At 42.6% G+C, this 20,815-nt stretch overlaps 1 protein-coding gene across 1 annotated transcript; it reads left to right on the top strand.

The window, feature by feature from the left end:
• Positions 1 to 967: 967 nt before the first annotated feature.
• LOC311119932 (uncharacterized protein) lies at positions 968 to 20,191 on the top strand. The gene is made up of 13 exons (XM_084194578.1): positions 968 to 1,184; positions 6,300 to 6,431; positions 10,575 to 10,643; positions 10,738 to 10,914; positions 11,027 to 11,107; positions 11,839 to 11,918; positions 12,132 to 12,208; positions 17,230 to 17,307; positions 17,792 to 18,040; positions 18,194 to 18,532; positions 18,661 to 18,997; positions 19,128 to 19,191; positions 19,390 to 20,191. Exons 8-13 carry the CDS (start codon positions 17,253 to 17,255, stop codon positions 19,615 to 19,617), a joined length of 1,272 nt encoding a protein of 423 aa, XP_084050704.1. The 5' UTR covers positions 968 to 1,184; positions 6,300 to 6,431; positions 10,575 to 10,643; positions 10,738 to 10,914; positions 11,027 to 11,107; positions 11,839 to 11,918; positions 12,132 to 12,208; positions 17,230 to 17,252; the 3' UTR covers positions 19,618 to 20,191.
• Positions 20,192 to 20,815: the final 624 nt, after the last annotated feature.

Consider the following 20,815-nt stretch of genomic DNA (forward strand, 5'->3'; position numbering starts at 1 on the left):
TCGTGAGGAGTATCTGTTGGTTTATGGCCGGAGGTGGGGGTGTTGTCCTATTATCGCATTCCTGCAAGACTAGGCCATCTGGTGAGAAGATATGGTGTTCTCCTCTGTCCTTTGTTCTCTGACCTGGAACAGCATTTATTGAAAACAAGCCTAACACAAATGGGTCTTTGCACAACATTTTAGTCAGACCAATCTATAACATTTTTATATTTACTACGACACCTGCAAATTGCACCTGCTCTTCCCCCCAGCTCCCGTCTCCCTCTCCCGCTGAGTCTGACTCGCTACTCTGCCTACTAGCTAGTGGAGGTGCCGGTAGTGATGCTGAACTGGCAGAATTAGCAGCGCTGCTAGCTAAGGCATCGCCACCAGGAACAGTTTGCCCCTCACTCCTCTCCTCAGGCACGGACAGTTCTCTGGCTCGTTCTGGGTTCGATTCACCATCTTTCTCTAGATTTTTGGACATGAGAAATTTCATCAAACTCAAATCAAGCAGTGCTATATCGTATTTTTATTCATTTAGGGTTAAGCATAAAGTTAGAAGTTTGGTTAAGGCTAGAGTTAAGATCACATTTTAATAAGATGAATTCTAGAAATGGGCGTGGTTTATGACTTTGTTTGTGGCAACTAGTGACGACCAGGCACTACTCCCATATAAGTGTTTTTTTCCCCCCAATGTTGCCGGGATGTCACGTGTCCTACTTTTACATATACATTCCTAACAACCTAATTCGATCAAATAAGGCAGAAGCCAGATTTTGGGCCCAGTTATCCCTCTCGCTTCGCCTCTTCCTCGCTGTTTGATAGGAAATGACCGGTATAAGAAATATGGTGGAAACTAGCCCATGCCTCCACCAATCCAATGCTCTTAGATTTGTGGGTTGTAGTGAACGATTGAACATTTCAAGTAAAATGAGATATTCGAGGGATGCACCCAAATCAATCCGAGGTTTAGACTAAATTAATAAAATATTTGGTTTAATGTTAATCTATGTAGAATACTTCTTGCCGCCAACAGGACAAATCTAGCCTGTCCCCCTCCACCCTCCCGGAGTCCCCAAGTTGACCGTCTACCGGTACTTTACTGCTGGGTCTAGTCGACTGCAGGAAAACACCGGGGCAGAGTGGAACTGAGAGAGGAGAAGAGGAACATGGATATTTGATTTCATTAAGTATGAAGCATGGTGTGTGGATTAGACTAGAGTCTGCTTCTGTAACAATTCATTGATTCATTATACACTGCTCAAAAAAATAAAGGGAACACTAAAATAACACATCCTAGATCTGAATGAATGAAATAATCTTATGAAATACTTTTTTCTTTACATAGTTGAATGTGCTGACAACAAAATCACACAAAAATTATCAATGGAAATCAAATGTATCAACCCATGGAGGTCTGGATTTGGAGTCACCCTCAAAATTAAAGTGGAAAACCACACTATTGGCTGATCCAACTTTGATGTAATGTCTTTAAAACAAGTCAAAATGAGGCTCAGTAGTGTGTGTGGCCTCCACGTGCCTGTATGACGTCCCTACAACACCTGGGCATGCTCCTGATGAGGTGGCGGATAGTCTCCTGAGGGATCTCCTCCCAGACCTGGACTAAAGCATCCGCCAACTCCTGGACAGTCTGTGGTGCACGTGGCGTTGGTGGATGGAGCGAGACATGATGTCCCAGATGTGCTCAATTGGATTCAGGTCTGGGGAACGGGCGGGCCAGTCCATAGCATCAATGCCTTCCTCTTGCAGGAACTGCTGACACACTCCAGCCACATGAGGTCTAGCATTGTCTTGCATTAGGAGGAACCCAGGGCCAACCGCACCAGCATATGGTCTCACAAGGGGTCTGAGGATCTCATCTCGGTACCTAATGGCAGTCAGGCTACCTCTGGCAAGCACATGGAGGGCTGTGCGGCCCCCCAAAGAAATGCCACCCCACACCATGACTGACCCACCGCCAAACCGGTCATGCTGGAGGATGTTGCAGGCAGCAGAACGTTCTCCACGGCGTCTCCAGACTGTCACGTCTGTCACATGTGCTCAGTGTGAACCTGCTTGTGAAGAGCACAGGGCGCCAGTGGCGAATTTGCCAATCTTGGTGTTCTCTGGCAAATGCCAAACGTCCTGCACGGTGTTGGGCTGTAAGCACAACCCCCACCTGTGGACGTCGGGCCCTCATACCACCCTCATGGAGTCTGTTTCTGACCGTTTGAGCAGACACATGCACATTTGTGGCCTGCTGGAGGTCATTTTGCAGGGCTCTGTTTGTGCTCCTCCTGCTCCTCCTTGCACAAAGGCGGAAGTAGCGGTCCTGCTGCTGGGTTGTTGCCCTCCTACGGCCTCCTCCACGTCTCCTGATGTACTGGCCTGTCTCCTGGTAGCGCCTCCATGCTCTGGACACTACGCTGACAGACACAGCAAACCTTCTTCTTGCCACAGCTCGCATTAATGTGCCATCCTGGATGAGCTGCACTACCTGAGCCACTTGTGTGGGTTGTAGACTCCGTCTCATGCTACCACTAGAGTGAAAGCACCGCCAGCATTCAAAAGTGACCAAAACATCAGCCAGGAAGCATAGGAACTGAGAAGTGGTCTGTGGTCACCACCTGCAAAACCAGTCCTTTATTGGGGGGTGTCTTGCTAATTGCCTATAATTTCCACCTGTTGTCTATTCCATTTGCACAACAGCATGTGAAATGTATTGTCAATCAGTGTTGCTTCCTAAGTGGACAGTTTGATTTCAAAGAAGTGTGATTGACTTGGAGTTACATTGTGTTGTTTAAGTGTTCCCTTTATTTTTTTGAGCAGTATACAGTGGGGAGAACAAGTATTTGATACACTGCCGATTTTGTAGGTTTTCCTACTTACAAAGCATGTAGAGGTCTGTAATTTTTATCATAGGTACGCTTCACAAAAATCCAGAAAATCACATTGTATGATTTTTAAGTAATTAATTTGCATTTTATTGCATGACATAAGTATTTGATACATCAGAAAAGCAGAACTTAATATTTGGTACAGAAACCTTTGTTTGCAATTACAGAGATCATATGTTTCCTGTAGGTCTTGACCAGGTTTGCACACACTGCAGCAGGGATTTTGGCCCACTCCTCCATACAGACCTTCTCCAGATCCTTCAGGTTAAGGGGCTGTCGCTGGGCAATACGGACTTTCAGCTACCTCCAAAGATTTTCTATTGGGTTCAGGTCTGGAGACTGGCTAGGCCACTCCAGGACCTTGAGATGCTTCTTATGGAGCCACTCCTTAGTTGCACTGGCTGTGTATTTCGGGTCGTTGTCATGCTGGAAGACCCCGCCACGACCCATCTTCAATGCTCTTACTGAGGGAAGGAGGTTGTTGGCCAAGATCTCACGATACATGGCCCCATCCATCCTCCCCTCAATACGGTGCAGTTGTCCTGTCCCCTTTGCAGAAAAGCATCCCCAAGAATGATGTTTCCAACTCCATGCTTCACGGTTGGGATGGTGTTCTTGGGGTTGTTCTCATCCTTCTTCTTCCTCCAAACACGGCGAGTGGAGTTTAGACCAAAAAGCTGTATTTTTGTCTCATCAGACCACATGACCTTCTCCCATTCCTCCTCTGGATCATCCAGATGGTCATTGGCAAACTTCAGACGGGCTTGGACATGCGCTGGCTTGAGCAGGGGGACCTTGCGTGTGCTGCAGGATTTTAATCCATGACGGCGTAGTGTGTTACTAATGGTTTTCTTTGAGACTGTGGTCCCAGCTCTCTTCAGGTCATTGACCAGGTCCTGCTGTGTAGTTCTGGGCTGATCCCTCACCTTCCTCATGATCATTGATGCCCCACGAGGTGAGATCTTGCATGGAGCCCCAGACCGAGGGTGATTGACCGTCATCTTGAACTTCTTCCATTTTCTAATAATTGCGCCAAAAGTTGTTGCCTTCTCACCAAGCTGCTTGCCTATTGTCCTGTAGCCCATCCCAGCCTTGTGCAGGTCTACAATTTTATCCCTGATGTCCTTACACAGCTCTCTGGTCTTGGCCATTGTGGAGAGGTTGGAGTCTGTTTGATTGAGTGTGTGGACAGGTGTCTTTTATACAGGTAACGAGTTCAAACAGGTGCAGTTAATACAGGTAATGAGTGGAGAACAGGAGGGCTTCTTATAGAAAAACTAACAGGTCTGTGAGAGCCGGAATTCTTACTGGTTGGTAGGTGATCAAATACTTATGTCATGCAATAAAATGCAAATCAATTACTTAAAAATCATACAATGTGATTTTCCGGATTTTTGTTTTAGATTCCGTCTCTCACAGTTGAAGTGTACCTATGATAAAAATGACAGACCTCTACATTCTTTGTAAGTAGGAAAACCTGCAAAATCGGCAGTGTATCAAATACTTGTTCTCCCCACTGTATATTGATGAACATATCTGGTCGTTCCACCCAATTTTGAGAAGTGTAACTTGGTCATCAACTTTGGATTTCACCTAATTTTAACATTCTGTCATAAAGAGCTCGTGTACAACTTCATTAAAAAATGTTTTCCCATCTCGAGGTTAAATAAAATAGAAATGATATAGTAAGTGCCTATGTGCCAAATAAAGTAACAGGGTTGACCTTAACAGCAGACGACTGAAAACAACAAAACCAGTACATTACATTGGGAAAATAGTCCTTTAAATCAGCCACAAATGTGCTTATGACCGGGGTAATGGAAGCTAGTTTTGTGCAACAAGGACTGGCAATTGAATGCAAGCTTCACAAAAAAATGTAATTGTTAAAAAATGTCTACCATATCAATTTAAGGATAAAAGGGTTTACTTGCTCAGTTTTCCACCACAAAACACCAGAAAATTGGCAAAAAGATTAGAACCAGCTCACCTGCTTTTACTCTATGATTTAACTATTTGATGTTCAATGTTACTTTTGCAAAAAGAATGTAAGGAACAGTTTCACCATATTTAAACAAGGGTTGACCTTAAAATGCCCTCCTGTAGCTCAGTTGGTAGAGCATGGTGCTTGCAATGCCAGGGTTGTGGGTTCGATTCCCACGGGGGGCCAGTATGAAAAATGTATGCACTCACTAACTGTAAGTCGCTCTGGATAAGAGCGTCTGCTAAATGACTAAAATGTAATGTAAAATGAGGGACAGACGTAAATGAATCACATAAAATAAATAATCTTCAGAAATGACTGTCAAAGTAACCAAATAACTAGGGCTTTACATGCACACACATAATTTAATATTAAACTGATTATGGCAGTAGGCCGAGTATGGCATTAGTCATGTAAACACCTCACTCTGGTTATCTTAATTGGTGCAAGCTCATAACCAAAGTAAGCATACGCCTTTAAAAACAACTGGTTTTCAGAGCAATGTTTAGAATTATTAGGACATGTAAACGCTTCAATCAGAGTTACAGTGGTGTATTTAATCTGTACATGTGCAACACAAGCAGCCCATGCTAACTTATTTTGCGCAAGTGCAGTGAATTCGGACAAACTGAAAGTATGCAGCTTAGAAATAGTTTTCACATACAAACTTTATTTGTCCGAACTCAGAATTAAATATGCTTCTCAAAAATAACATGGTAGCTGTGGTAGAACGTTTATTTTGATTGCCAATATTCGGCATTTATCAAAGTCCCATCAGGTACTCTGATTTCAGATGTGTCCATGTAAACAGGATTATTAGAGAAATTATTCTTCTTTCAAAGCATGTCAGCGTTTAAATCAAACTCTTATACTAATTGACTATTCATAATAATCATATTATTCTGCGCATGTAACCGTACTCAATGATGGTAAAACTTTGAGAAATTATTGTATTAGGTGGGTTAAAATCTTTCTAAAAGTTACACAGGGTTGACGGAGGGACTTGTCAAAATGCAGAATTATTTTTCAATTTAGCAAGTCTTTATTCATATAAAAATCGGATCAATCGAATTCTCCATGTGTTCTGTTTTAATGGGCACTTTATTTAATATAACAGAGATTTTATAATAATAATAATAATAATAATAATAATAATATGCCATTTAGCAGACGCTTTTATCCAAAGCGACTTACAGTCATGTGTGCATACATTTTTACGTATGGGTGGTCCCGGGGATCGAACCCACTACCCTGGCGTTACAAGCGCCATGCTCTACCAATTGAGCTACAGAGGACCACATTTAAAATGTTACATTGGTGCACAATTTCTACTGAACAAATATAAAAGGGACGTAAAAGACATTCATTTCATGGAACGACCCATCTGTTTATGGGCCCATGTTTGCAAAACCTAACAATTCAATGTCTTTGATTCACAGGGGACAGCCCTAATCATTGCTCTCTCAGTGGGAGGAGCTTATCATCTGGGAAGCCTCAACAACATCATGATGCTCACAAGACAGAGAAAAGTCTATCCGGATCAGAACACCTCAAGAAACACCAGCAGAGAGGTATAGGAAAGAAACTTCATCATTGCTGCTCTCAGTGTGGGAATAGTTTCAATGCATCCAAAACCTTAAAATCTCATCAGAGAATTCATACGGGGAGAGGCCTTACCCCTTCTTTGATTGTGGGAAATGCTTCAATCAATCAGGAACCCTGACTACACACCAGCACATACACACAGAAGAGAAGCCTTATAGCTGTGATCAGTGTGGGAAGAGCTTTAATAATTCAGGAGCCCTGATTAGACACCAACGCATACACACAGGAGAGAAGCTTTATAGCTGTGATCAATGTGGGAAGAGCTTCAGTCAATCAGGATCCCTGATTATACACCAACGCATACACACAGGAGAGAAGCCTTACAGCTGTGATCAGTGTGGGAAGAGTTAGTTTTGCTCAAGATTTCACCCTGACTACACACCAGCTCAAACACACTGGAGAGAAACCTTACTCCTGTCTATGTGGAAAGAGCTTTGCTCATTCAGGGTCACTGATAAAACACCAGAAAGAACAAACATGTCATCCTTTATCTCCCTCCTCTCCGGCACCGGTTCCAGATCCCTAAATAATGTTTCAATAGAAAACATTGTGAAGAGTCATCCATCTCCCATTCTCTAACAGTATACTAAGTCTGAATACCATGATAACCTGTGTAGCATAATGTCAAGCTCTGGATCCATATCGATCATTCGTCTCGGAGTAGGAGTGCTGTGTGTGTTGTGGGGTGGGGGTGTTCAGAGCTGTAGCTTATTTCATTAACTCCTGTTATCCATTAATTACTTGTATCATGTATAATAATGTTTCAACAGTACGAGTTGTGTATTCTTGTATTCAATAGATCAATAAATTAGATCCATTATCTGCTTAACAACGTCTGCTTATCACATTACAGTGGCTTGCGAAAGTATTCACCCCCCTTGGCATGCTTCCTATTTTGTTGCCTTACAACCTCGTATTAAAATTGATTTTTGGGGTGTTTGTATCATTTGATTTACACAACATGCCAACCACTTTGAAGATGCAAAATATGTTTTATTGTGAAACAAACAAGACAAACTGAAAACTTGAGTTTTCATAACTATTCACCCCCCAATGTCAATACTTTGTATAGCCACCTTTTGCAGCAATTACAGCTGCAAGTATCTTTGGGTATGTCTCTATAAGCTTGGCACATCTAGCCACTGGGATTTTTGCCCATTCTTCAAGGCAAAACTGCTCCAGCTCCTTCAAGTTGGATGGGTTCCGCTGGTGTACAGAAATCTTTAAGTCATACCACAGATTCTCAATTGGATTGAGGTCTAGGCCATTCCAAGACATTTAAATGTTTCTCCTTAAACCACTCAAGTGTTGCTTTAGCAGTATGCTTAGGGTCATTGTCCTGCTGGAAGGTGAACCTCTGTTCAGTCTCAAATCTCTGGAAGACTGAAACGTGCTTCTTGGGGTAATAAGAGCTGTTGGGTTTGCGCCAGACATAGCGTTTTCCTTCATAGCCAAATAGCTCAATTTTAGTCTCATCTGACCAGAGTACCTTCTTCCATATGTTTGGGGAGTCTCTCACATGCCTTTTGGCGAACACCAAACTTGTTTGCTTATTCTTTCTTTAAGCAATGGCTTTTTTTTGGCCACTCTTCCGTAAAGCCCAGCTCTGTGGAGTGTACGGCTTAAAGTGGTCCTATGAACAGATACTCCAATCTCCGCTGTGGAGCTTTGCAGCTCCTTCAGGGTTATCTTTGGTCTCTTTGTTGCCTCTCTAATTAATGCCCTCCTTGCCTGGTCCGTGAGTTTTGGTGGGCGGCCCTCTCTTGGCAGGTTTGTTGTGGTGCCATATTCTTTCCATTTCTTAATAATGTATTTAATGGTGCTCCGTGGGATGTTCAAAGTTTCAGATCTTTTTTTTATAACCCAACCCTGATCTGTACTTCTCCACAACTTTGTCCCTGACTTGTTTGGAGAGCTCCTTGGTCTTCATGTTGCTGCTTGCTTGGTGGTGCCCCTTGCTTATTGGTGTTGCAGACTCTGAGGCCTTTCAGAACAGGTGTATATATGGTATATATACAGTATATATACTGAGATCATGTGACAGATCATGTGACGCTTAGATTGCACACACGTGGTCCTCTGTAGCTCAATTGGTAGAGCATGGCGCTTGTAACGCCAGGGTAGTGGGTTTGATCCCCGGGACCACCCAGACGTAAAAATGTATTGCACACATGACTGTAAGTCGCTTTGGATAAAAGCATCTGCTAAATGGCATATTATTATTATTATTATTATTATTATTATTATTATTATTATTTAACTAATTATGTGACTTCTGAAGGTAATTGGTTGCACCAGATCTTATTTAGGGGCGTGAATACATATGCACGCACCACTTTTTCGTTATTTATTTATTATAATTTTTTGTAACATTGTTTTTTTTAAATTTCATTTCACCAATTTGGACTATTTTGTGTATGTCCATTACATGAAATCCAAATAAAAATCTATTTAAATTGCAGGTTGTAATGCAACAAAATAGGAAAAACGCCAAGGGGGATGAATTATTTTGCAAGGCACTGTACTTTGTGTACAGTCGTAGTCAAAAGTTTTGAGAATGACACAAATATTAATCTTCACAAAGTCTGCTGCCTCAGTTTTTATGATGGAAATGTGCATATACTCCAGAATGTTATGAAGAGTGATCAGATGAATTGCAATGAATTGCAAAGTCCCTCTTTGCCATGAAAATGTACTTAATCCCCCCAAAACATTTCCACTGCATTTCAGCCCTGCCACAAAAGGACCAGCTGACATGTCACTGATTCTCTCGTTAACACAGGTGAGAGTGTTGACGAGGACAAGGCTGGAGATCACTCTGTCATGCTGATTGAGTTAGAATAACAGACTGGAAGCTTTAAAAGGAGGGTGGTGCTTGAAATCATTGTTCTTCCTCTGTTAACCATGGTTACCTGCAAGGAAACACGTGCCGTCATCATTGCTTTGCAGAAAACGGGCTTCACAGGCAAGGATATTGCTGCTAGTAAGATTGCTCATAAATCAACCATTTATCGGCTCATCAAGAACTTCAAGGAGAGAGGTTCAATTGTTGTGAAGAAGGCTTCAGGGCGCCCAAGAAAGTCCAGCAAGCGCCAGGACCGTCTCCTAACGTTGATTCAGCTGCGGGATCGGGTTACCACCAGTGCAGAGCCTGCTCAGGAATGGCAGCAGGCAGGTGTGAGTACATCTGCACGCACAGTGAGGCGAAGACTATTGGAGGATGGCCTGGTGTCAAGAAGGGCAGCGAGGAAGCAACTTTTCTCCAGGAAAAACATCAGGGACAGACTGATATTCTGCAAAAGGTACAGGGATTGGACTGCTGAGGACTGGGGTAAAGTCATTTTCTCTGAATCTCCTTTCCGATTGTTTGGGGCATCCGGAAAAAGGCTTGTCCGGAGAAGACAAGGTGAGCGCTACCATCAGTCCTGTGTCATGCCAACAGTAAAGCATCCTGAGACCATTCATGTGTGGGGTTGCTTCTCAGCCAAGGGAGTGGGCTCACCTAAGAACACAGCCATGAATAAAGAATGGACCAACACATCCTCCGAGAGCAACTTCTCCCAACCATCCAAGAACAGTTTGGTGACGAACAATGCCTTTTCCAGCATGATGGAGCACCTTGCCATAAGGGAAAAGTGATAACTAAGTGGCTCGGGGAACAAAACATCGACATTTTGGGTCCATGGTCAGGAAACTCCCCAGACCTTAATCCCATTGAGAAGTTGTGGTCAATCCTCAAGAGGCAGTTGGACAAACAAAAACCCACAAATTCTGACAAACTCCAAGCATTGATTATGTAAGAATGGGCTGCCATCAGTCAGAATGTGGCCCAGAAGTTAATTGACAGCATGCCAGGGCGGATTGCAGAGGTCTTGAAAAAGAAGGGTCAACACTGCAAATATTGCCTCTTTGCATAAACTTAGTATAATTGTCAATAAAAGCCTTTGACACTTATGGAATGCTTGAAATTATACTTCAGTATACCATAGTAACATCTGACAAAAAGATCCCAAAACACTGAAGCAGCAAACTTTGTGAAGACCAATACCTGTGTCATTCTCAAAACTTTTGACCACGACTGTACACTTTTCTGTCATCCTCAACACCAGATGCTCCAAAGAAGCCCTCATCGTCAGTCAGTCCTTCTGGTGAAATAGTAGAGGGCAGTTTAGTTTTGTGTAAGTGCTGCATGATGTCATATCCATTTTTATAGTTCTGTAAAATGACTGATTTGACAGAAGTATTTTCTAACATGTATTAATGATCCTGCAGCAGTGTTTCCCTGGGTTCCTGTGGTGGGGGCTGTTCTGACTGCTGGAGCTCTTCTAATCACCATCTACTGCACACTGAAGAGGTAAGTCTTCCACTAGTGGTCACTAGAGAGCAGAACTCACTCTGTCCCTCTTTACAGGAGATCTACAGGAGGGAGTGATGCCACAGCAGACACAGGTGATTCTATGACCACCTCCACACTGCTGACATCACAATACTGCATCACGACAGTCTCTTTCCTACTAGTTGTAAAAAAGTATTATTATTACTTTGTAATCTCTCTCTACAGAGTGTCCCCCCTGATCCTGAAATTGAAACGTACACAGCTCTGAACATGAGGACCAGATCCCCTGACTACTACACTCTGGCAGTCAGTCTCTTATAATGTATTCATTTGTGTGCTAATTAATTTGTGTGTGTGTGTGTGTGTGTGTGTGTGTGTGCGCAAGTCATGGGTAACTGCATACGTGGAGTGTGCATGAAAGTGGCCGTTGCAAAGTAATTGGGTGGATCAACACCAGTGGGTGTGTCGAAACATAACAGCTAATTGATGGCAGATAGTTACCACTCAAGACTGTTTTGCGTGGCTGCTTCCTGCTTCATTGTAGCGTTTTAGCTAAGCCAGTTAGGCAGGTTAGGATCATTAACGTGGAAGGTAATGAGAACCAACATAGCAGGTTAGGAGAATAAATGTAGCAGGTTAGGAGAATAAATGTAGCAGGTTAGGAGAATAAATGTAGCAGGTTAGGAGAATAAATGTAGCAGGTTAGGAGAATAAATGTAGCAGGTTAGGATAATCAATGTAGCAGGTTAGGAGAATAAATGTAGCAGGTTAGGAGAATTAACGTGGCAGGTTAGGATAACTAACTTAGCAGTTTAGTATAATGAGGTTGAGGTTAGGAAAAGGGCTTAGCTAAAATGCTACAAGGAAGCAGCAAGCAGCCACGCAAAACGGTCTTGGGTGGCAACCAATCTGCCAAATTAGCTGTTAGGTTTCAATACACCACTTGGGTTGAGCCTCCCACTTGTTTCGCAACGCCCACTTCCAGACACACTCCACGTATGCAGTTACCCATGACTCTGTGTGTCTCTCTCCAACAGAGAGTCCACCCGATCCTAACAGTGACACGTACACAGCTCTGAACATGAGGACCAGGTCACCATAGTATGACACTCTGGCAGTAAGTCCATTGTGATGTAGTGAGTGAGTGAGTGAGTGAATGAATGAGTGAGGGACAGAGGAATCTGACACTGGCCTGTAGCACCAAAGACTCTAGGAAACTTGAACATTGTGAGAATTTTGTGCACCTACATCTGGTACAAGAATGGAAAACGTCTTACCGACCCAAAGACTCTACCTGATAACTACCTGTACGATAACTACCTGTACCTAGACCCAGTCAGCAGTGAGGATGCAGGCAGCTACTCCTGTGCTGTAGAAGGACCTGAATATCTCCACTCTCCTAGACAGGTGAGTCTACTGGAATCAGTTGACTGAGAACTGCAGTGGTCTGTGTAGAGATGGACTCAATGACTGTGGTATTACTTTATTTGACTCTCCCATTAGGGAGACTCGAGTCCTGGGTATGATATCTGTGTAGAGATGGACTCAATGACTGTGGTATTACTTTATTTGACTCTCCCATTAGGGAGACTTGAGTCCTGTGTATGACAACATCTGTGTAGCCTGGTGAAAGTAAACCCAGCACAGGACACAAAACTAATTTGGGGTTGTTTATTCTGTCAAAGCTTACATTTAAAAAAGGATGATGTAAGGTGGAAATCACCACAAGGTGAAGTCACCATGAAGTAAAGTTCAGTCTAAATCACCATCAAGTGAAATAAATCTGTTAGTAAAGTGCATAAAAACAATCTGAGTACAGATTAAATAAGTACAAAGTGAAATGCATAAACGGTAGTGGCTGTGCTTTCTACAACGAAAATACAAGAAAATACAAAGACCACAATGTTCACAGTTAGAATAGACTTTCCAATGTTTCAAATGTCTGAGTACAAGATGTCCATCAACAAAATGACGTTGTGCATGAAAAACTAAAATCCATTCTGTCATCAAATACAATATGAATATTTACAAACACACTGTCCACGTGATACCCTAAACCCACATGCAACAGTAGATCCTCATCTCACCCAGACCCCCATCTCTCCACAACGTGGTTCTGAGAGCACTGGTATTCAGCTAGCAAGAAGCTAACATCCTCATGTCAATCTGAAATTATCAACAGGATAACATGACCATCTGGCATAAATATTACAAAACAAACTCTTATACATTGCAGATGATGCAAAATATGATATATTTCAGTACAACAGTAAGATTTAAAAAAAGTATTATTTACCTAAAGTAATACATCTAAAGTAACATTTGACCCATAATGGATTACAACAGCTCTTTAATGTAATTGCTTGCTCTCACTCTTACACAATGTGCAGGCTCAATCCCATAACACCTTCTACACATTATTTACTGATCTCTTAAATGGATATCTAGTGGATAGAAATGAATACAGCAATGTGCATTTACCACCTGGCTACATCAGGCCAGGACCCCTACTGCAGCAAAGAGAGTGGACACAGGCGGACAGGATGATGTTCACTACACCGGCATCCACCACAGAAACCAGGAAGTGCCTGTCTGTTGCAAAATAGACTGTTTTTGAGTCACATTGATGGTTGTTGTGTTGTTGAGATGCCAGTAGAGAGCGCTGTAGTACAGTACACTGGAAACACCAGGTTTTAGTGTAGCTGGTGAGACATACAGAACTACAGAGAAACCATAAGCCTATTGTTACAGTCCAATTATGTTGTTGCATTTATTTTAAAGGATTTTAATATGGATATTTTCCAACTTTCATTCTAGTATAGTACGTGTGCTCCAAAAAGATTGTTTATAAGCACTTCAGTGACGTGTTGTTTGTCAGGAAAAGGCATCATGGGTGCAGGAAGCCAGATCTGCTTCACCTTCTTAGACCCTCAGTACATCTAGTTGGTGTCAACCACAGAACTCACTCTTCTGTTTCACACAGTATAATGTATCCAACCAAACTCCTCTCTTCACTCTGGAAGTACCTTTTACATTACCATTCTACCTTCTCTTGGTGATTTGTTCTGCAGAATGAACACCTTCCTAATATTGAGCTGCACCCCCCCATTTGCCCTCAGAACAGCCTCAATTCATCGGGGCATGGACTCTACAAGGTGTCGAAAGCGTTCCACAGGGATGCTGGTCCATGTTTACTCCAATGCTTACCACAGTTGTGTCAAGTTGGCTAGATGTCCTTTGGGTGGTTGACCATTATTGATACACAAGGGAAACTGTTGAGCGTGAAAAACCTAGTAGCGTTGCAGTTCTTGACACAAACCGGTGCGCCTGACACCTACTACCATACCCCTTTCAAAGGCGCTTAATAGGTATTTTGTCTTGCCCATTCACCCCCTCTGAATGGCACACATACACAGTCCATGTCTCAATGCTTAAACATTCTTCTTTAACCTGTCTCCTCCCCTTCATCTACATTGATTTGAAGTGGATTTAACAAGTGACATCAATAAGGGATCGTAGCTTTCACCTGGTCACCTGAGCAGGTGTTCCTAATGTTTTGTATACTCAGTGTAGACTAATGTCTTAAAGAGGAAGTATAGTTCTGTATCAGCTACTTGTGTCCTGACCAATGTTCCCTCTAATGTTTTGGGGCACTAAGCAAATTTTAGGTCTTGTGAGCGGAAACTTGAACATTGTAAGAATTTTGTGCAACTCCCGGTACTCGTTTACAGTGAACACTGAGGCTTTACCCTTACAGTTTTAGACAGTAGCCAGTAGTGGCTATTTGAGCATAATGTAGGCCTAACAACAAAACCAATGGAGCCAATCCCATAACATTTTTACATGGAAATAGCTTTTGATTTCTATGATATAGCCTACAGTATCCTATATGTGGTGTTCAATGCAGGCCTACATTGCATGAGAATTTAAAAAACGTTTTTACCTTAAAGGCTTGACATTAATTAATGATTTTTTACTTGGTCTGTAACACCATGGGCTAAATAGGTGACTGTAAATTGCATTGTGTTGCATGATGCAAGAAACCACTATACAAAATAAAATGAAGTATTATTACCATACAGAGAATTAGACAACGTAGGCTACCCCTCTGCCTATTGGCGTATTTGCATAGTCAAGCCTGTCTCAATACATTACATTTACATTTTAGTCATTTAGCAGACGCTCTTATCCAGAGCGACTTACAGTTAGCACATACATTATTTTATCGAACCCACAACCCTGGCGTTGCAAACGCCATGCTCTACCAATTGAGCTACATCCCCTGCCGGCCATTCCCTCCCCTACCCTGGACGACGCTGGGCCAATTGTGCGCCGCCCCATGGGTCTCCCGGTCGCGGCCGGCTACGACAGAGCCTGGATTCGAACCAGGATCTCTAGTGGCACAGCTAGCACTGCGATGCAGTGCCTTAGACCACTGCGCCATTCGGGAGACAACACTGCCCCTTTAATTAAGACATAGGCTTTTTACCTAGCTGGCTTTTTAAAGACCTCTTGAAATGTAGCCTACATGTTTTGTGTTCTTGTAGGAAGCAGTAAAATTGCTGACCTACAGTGGGGAGAACAAGTATTTGATACACTGACGATTTTGCAGGTTTTCCTACTTACAAAGCATGTAGAGGTCTGTAATTTTTATCATCGGTACACTTCAACTGTGAGAGACGGAATCTAAAACAAAAATCCAGAAAATCACATTTGTATGATTTTTAAGTAATGAATTTGCATTTTATTGCATGACATAAGTATTTGATCACCTACCAACCAGTAAGAATTCCGGCTCTCACAGACCTGTTAGTTTTTCTTTAAGAAGCCCTCCTGTTCTCCACTCATTACCTGTATTAACTGCACCTGTTTGAACTCGTTACCTGTATAAAAGACACCTGTCCACACACTCAATCAAACAGACTCCAACCTCTCCACAATGGCCAAGACCAGAGAGCTGTGTAAGGACATCAGGGATATAATTGTAGACCTACACAAGGCTGGGATGGGCTACAGGACAATAGGCAAGCAGCTTGGTGAGAAGGCAACAACTGTTGGCGCAATTATTAGAAAATGGAAGAAGTTCAAGATGACGGTCAATCACCCTCGGTCTGGGGCTCCATGCAAGATCTCACCTCGTGGGGCATCAATGATCATGAGGAAGGTGAGGGATCAGCCCAGAACTACACGGCAGGACCTGGTCAATGACCTGAAGAGAACTGGGACCACAGTCTCAAAGAAAACCATTAGTAACACACTACGCCGTCATGGATTAAAATCCTGCAGCGCACACGCAAGGTCCCCCTGCTCAAGCCAGCGCATGTCCAGGCCCGTCTGAAGTTTGCCAATGACCATCTGGATTATCCAGAAGGGGAATGGGAGAAGGGCATGTGGTCTGATGAGACAAAAATAGAGCTTTTTGGTCTAAACTCCACACGCCGTGTTTGGAGGAAGAAGGAGGATGAGTACAACCCCAAGAACACCATCCCAACCGTGAAGCATGGAGGTGGAAACATCATTCTTTGGGGATGCTTTTCTGCAAAGGGGACAGGACGACTGCAACGTATTGAGGGGAGGATGGATGGGGCCATGTATCGTGAGATCTTGGCCAACAACCTCCTTCCCTCAGTAAGAGCATTGAAGATGGGTCGTGGCTGGGTCTTCCAGCATGACAATGACCCGAAACACACAGCCAGGGCAACTAAGGAGTGGCTCCGTAAGAAGCATCTCAAGGTCCTGGAGTGGCCTAGCCAGTCTCCAGACCTGAACCCAATAGAAAATCTTTGGAGGGAGCTGAAAGTCTGTATTGCCCAGCGACAGCCCCGAAACCTGAAGGATCTGGAGAAGGTCTGTATGGAGGAGTGGGCCAAAATCCCTGCTGCAGTGTGTGCAAACCTGGTCAAGACCTACAGGAAACGTATGATCTCTGTAATTGAAAACAAAGGTTTCTGTACCAAATATTAAGTTCTGCTTTTCTGATGTATCAAATACTTATGTCATGCAATAAAATGCAAATTAATGACTTAAAAATGATAATGTGATTTTCTGGATTTTTGTTTTAGATTCCGTCTCTCACAGTTGAAGTGTACCTATGATAAAAATTACAGACCTCTACATGCTTTGTAAGTAGGAAAACCTGCAAAATCGTCAGTCCACCTCTCCACTTCACTTCATAATATAGTGTTTGATAGTATGTTTTTGTCATGAACCATGTTCTTCTGGGTAATGATATTGATAGGGACCCTTGTATCAAAGCTATAGTCAGGGTTGTAATATTAAAACAGATTTGAAGCAATACATGAATCATTATGTGTATACAGTGCTACAGACAGGTCTGTTCAATAAGTGACTGTTGTTCACCCCTTAATTGATGTGTAGGGTGTAGTAATTCACCAGCTATAGAGTGAGTTGTTGTTTATGTTTCTAAGACTGTAGGGTGGGAGATGCAACAATGGCCTTGAGAACAGCAGGAAGTGTGTTTGTGGTCTTTCTCTGGTCTGTGGAAGGTATGGGCTCATTCATCTTACACTCTTTCTCTAGATTGTTTGATGAACATACAATTCTAAAATGTCATAAAACAATTCAGAAAAACATGCTTAAAGGGATAGTTCACCTAAATTACATATTGGTTTTCTTACCCTTTAAGCAGTATATGGACAAGGAATGACAGCAATCCATGCTTTCGTTTTGTTTACCTGGCCACTGTTTCCAGAAAAGTTTTAGCATTTGTGGGAAAAATCCAATGCTATTCAATAGTACCAATATTATCATACTTCGCTTTTCATGTCCAAATCATCCTAAAGTATTTAGAAATGATTATGTAGCTTATGGAAGTTATTTGTAGATGAGGAAACCAATATGTCATTTTGTAATTTAGTTGAAATATCCCTTTAAGTATGAATGCCATAGACTCCGCTTCATTATAAATAGTTGTCTCTCACACTTCACTGAGTGATGCTCATCAAAGGTTTCCATTCACATGCAACTCAGCAACTACGGCAACAAAGTGTGAAGAAAAAAGCCAAGTTATGGTGTCTCCCACCAACGCAGAGAAGGGACAGGAGGTGACACTGACCTGTAGCACCACCAGTGACAACCCCAACCCCACCTACATCTGGTACAGGAACGGACAACGTCTAGATGAAGCCACCTCCCAACAACACTCTGTCAAGATTTACTATTCAGACAGCTACTCCTGTGCTGTCAAAGGCTGTGAGGCTCTCTGCTCTCCTGCAGTGTGTAAGTCTGAATACAACTACCGTTTTTTTAAACGTTTGCAAAGATTATGGCGATTATTACTAAAATTTTATTTTTCAGTCCTGAATCAGCTGATTTAACAATAATTGAATACATTTATTGAAAAAATTAATGAATGGGCCTCCGCTGTTTTAGGTGTTCTGGGTCAGAACTGTTTCAACGTGACTTACACCCTTCAGAGTATCTGTGCTATGAAGGGCTCAACAGTGGAACTGCCCTGCACATATCAACATCCAAGTAGTCATATAGTCTCAGAAGCGAACTGGTATATCCAAGAGAAACGTGATGAAGGGCTTAAAATCCTGACCTCAGAGTGTGCAGATCCTGTGGTGTTTGGTGTGGACAAAGAGAAAGATTGTACCCTGAGATTCAAAGACATGAGAGAGAGTGATTCAGCTGAGTACAAGTTCAGATTTATAACACAGTTTTCAGAATGGGGGTACAGCTTCCCTGGAACAACTCTGACTGTCACAGGTAATATATCATATCTACTACTTCTATAACTACTAACACAGGTAATATTACACCAACAGTTTACGATATGGAGTCTTGGTCTATGGCACAGAGTACTGACAAAGTGATGTTTCTACACCTAATTTCAGGTCTGCAGGTGAAGGTGACTCCTGCCACAGAGAAAGGGATTCTGACACTGACCTGTAGCACCACCTGTACTCTGACTGACAACCCCAACCCCACCTACATCTGGTACAAGAACGGACAACGTCTCACCAACTCAAAGACTCAAGATAACTACCTCTCCCTAGACCCAGTCAGCAGTGAGGATGCAGGCAGCTACTCCTGGACTATAGAAGGCTACAAGAATCTCCACTCTCCTGTATTGTCTGTGGGGGAACAATCGTCTTTGAAGGAAGCAGCTGTAGGAATCATAGTGGTTGTTCTGATTCTCATCCTCTGTCTCTCTGGCTTCATGTGGTTCAGGTGAGTGAGAGGAATTTACCCTTTTTCACATTTAGTTTTTTATCATTGATCTAAATATTTAACATTATTTTAATTTATTTATTAATTCATCCGTTCATTTGTTTATTAATTCCTTCATTCACAAAAACAGGAAGAAGGCCTCCATATCCACCTCTGACATAAGAGACAGAAGAGACACAGCAGAGCATGGACAGGTGAGTCTGTTGGAATCAGCTGACTGAGAATGGTATGTGTGCATCACCCTTAGCAGCGTTTCTATTTGTCAGGGATAGAGTATTTTGAACCTAACTTTCCTTTCCCCTGAACAACAGAAGTGGGCACTTTCTCTGCCAATGACTGTGGTATTCATTTATTTTTCAATCCTCATGTTGTCTGTCCTTTCTCTCCATCAGAGAGACTCTAGTCCAGTGTATGACAACGTCTCAGGCATGGCCATGGCTCCTACTGCAGCACAGAGAGCGGACACAGGCGAGCATGATGACGTTCACTACGCCAGTGTCCACCACAAAAAACAGGAAGTGCCTCTGCACTCCACCGTTCAACTGCCTCAGCCACAGAAACAGGACGAGGATGTCCAGTATGCTGCTGTGAAATTCAACCGCCCCAGTGCTACTCAATAGACTGTCTTTGTCATATTGATGGTTGTTGTGTTGAGATGCCAGTAGAAAGCACTGTAGTACAGTACACTGGAAACACCAGGTTTTAGTGTAGCTGGTGAGACATACAGAATACACAGAGAAACCATAAGCCTATTGTTATGGGCACAAAAATGCATTTCTTGTAAAGACCTTCACTGACGTGTTGTTAGGAAGAGGCATCATGAAGACAAGACGCCAGCTCTGCATCCCCATTTTAGCCCCTCAGTACATCTAGTTGGTGTCAACCACAGACATCACATTATTCTGTTTTCACAAAGCCAGTAATGTCTCCTACCAAACCTCTCTCTCTTCACCCTGTAACTTGATAACAGCTTATACTGAACCTTACCATTCTAATTAATTTGATTTTTTTGCAATATGAATGCTTGCATGTGAATAATATAGTAAAATGATGGAGTGTGGTTTCATATATTTTGTTTTGTTTAGCATTGCTGATTCCATATAAATGTTTTAATAAAGACTGTATTTCAAATATATATAATTGACTATGTAGAGGAGACCAGGATATGTTGTTGGCCTGGGTCCCAACACTCAATGTTATAGTCATGGTCCTTAGAATAAAACAGGTTTAAATCAATCGACAGAAACATGTGTCTTACAGTGCTACACATCTGTTATAATAAGTGCTTTTTCCTGCTTAATTGAAGTATCAGTTGTAGTTTTTCACCAGTTATAAAGTGTGTTTGTTGTCTATCTTTATGTTTCTAAGACTGCAGGGTGGGAGATGCAACAAAAGGCTTGAGAACAGAAGGAAGTGTGTTGGTGGTCTTTCTCTGGTCTGTGTCAGGTATCGTAGCGGGTGATTTTGGAAGGAGTCAGGCGCAGGAGGGTAAATCACAGAATTTATGGTTTATTCAGGAACACAGTGGTACGCAGCAATGCGTAAAACACTCCAGTGCGGTAAATACGGCGCACTGGAGAAAACAAGGCACACGGGTGAATATCCCGGCGATACAAAGTAGCTCCACCACAATAACTAAACACACACAAAGACAGGGGGGGGGGGGGGGGGGGGCAGAGGGAATACTTATACAGGTACTAATGAGGGGATATGAACCAGGTGTGTGTAATAAACAAGACAAAACAAATGGAATGATGAGATGAGGAGAGGCAGTGTCTAGAAGGCCGGTGACGACGAACGCCGAAGCCTGCCCGAACA

This window comes from Coregonus lavaretus, assembly GCF_964263955.1.
Source record: "Coregonus lavaretus genome assembly, contig: HAP1_SCAFFOLD_55, whole genome shotgun sequence".
Taxonomy (NCBI): Eukaryota; Metazoa; Chordata; class Actinopteri; order Salmoniformes; family Salmonidae; genus Coregonus; species Coregonus lavaretus.

What these genes read in the sequence shown, in the direction of transcription:
- LOC311119932 (XM_084194578.1), top strand. Translation starts at nt 17,253, where the DNA reads ATGGCCTTGAGAACAGCAGGAAGTGTGTTTGTGGTCTTTCTCTGGTCT. An exon ending in TCTGGCTTCATGTGGTTCAG is followed by an intron (nt 18,998 to 19,127) that starts GTGAGTGAGAGG and finishes TCACAAAAACAG; the next exon opens with GAAGAAGGCCTCCATATCCA. An exon ending in ACACAGCAGAGCATGGACAG is followed by an intron (nt 19,192 to 19,389) that starts GTGAGTCTGTTG and finishes TCTCTCCATCAG; the next exon opens with AGAGACTCTAGTCCAGTGTA.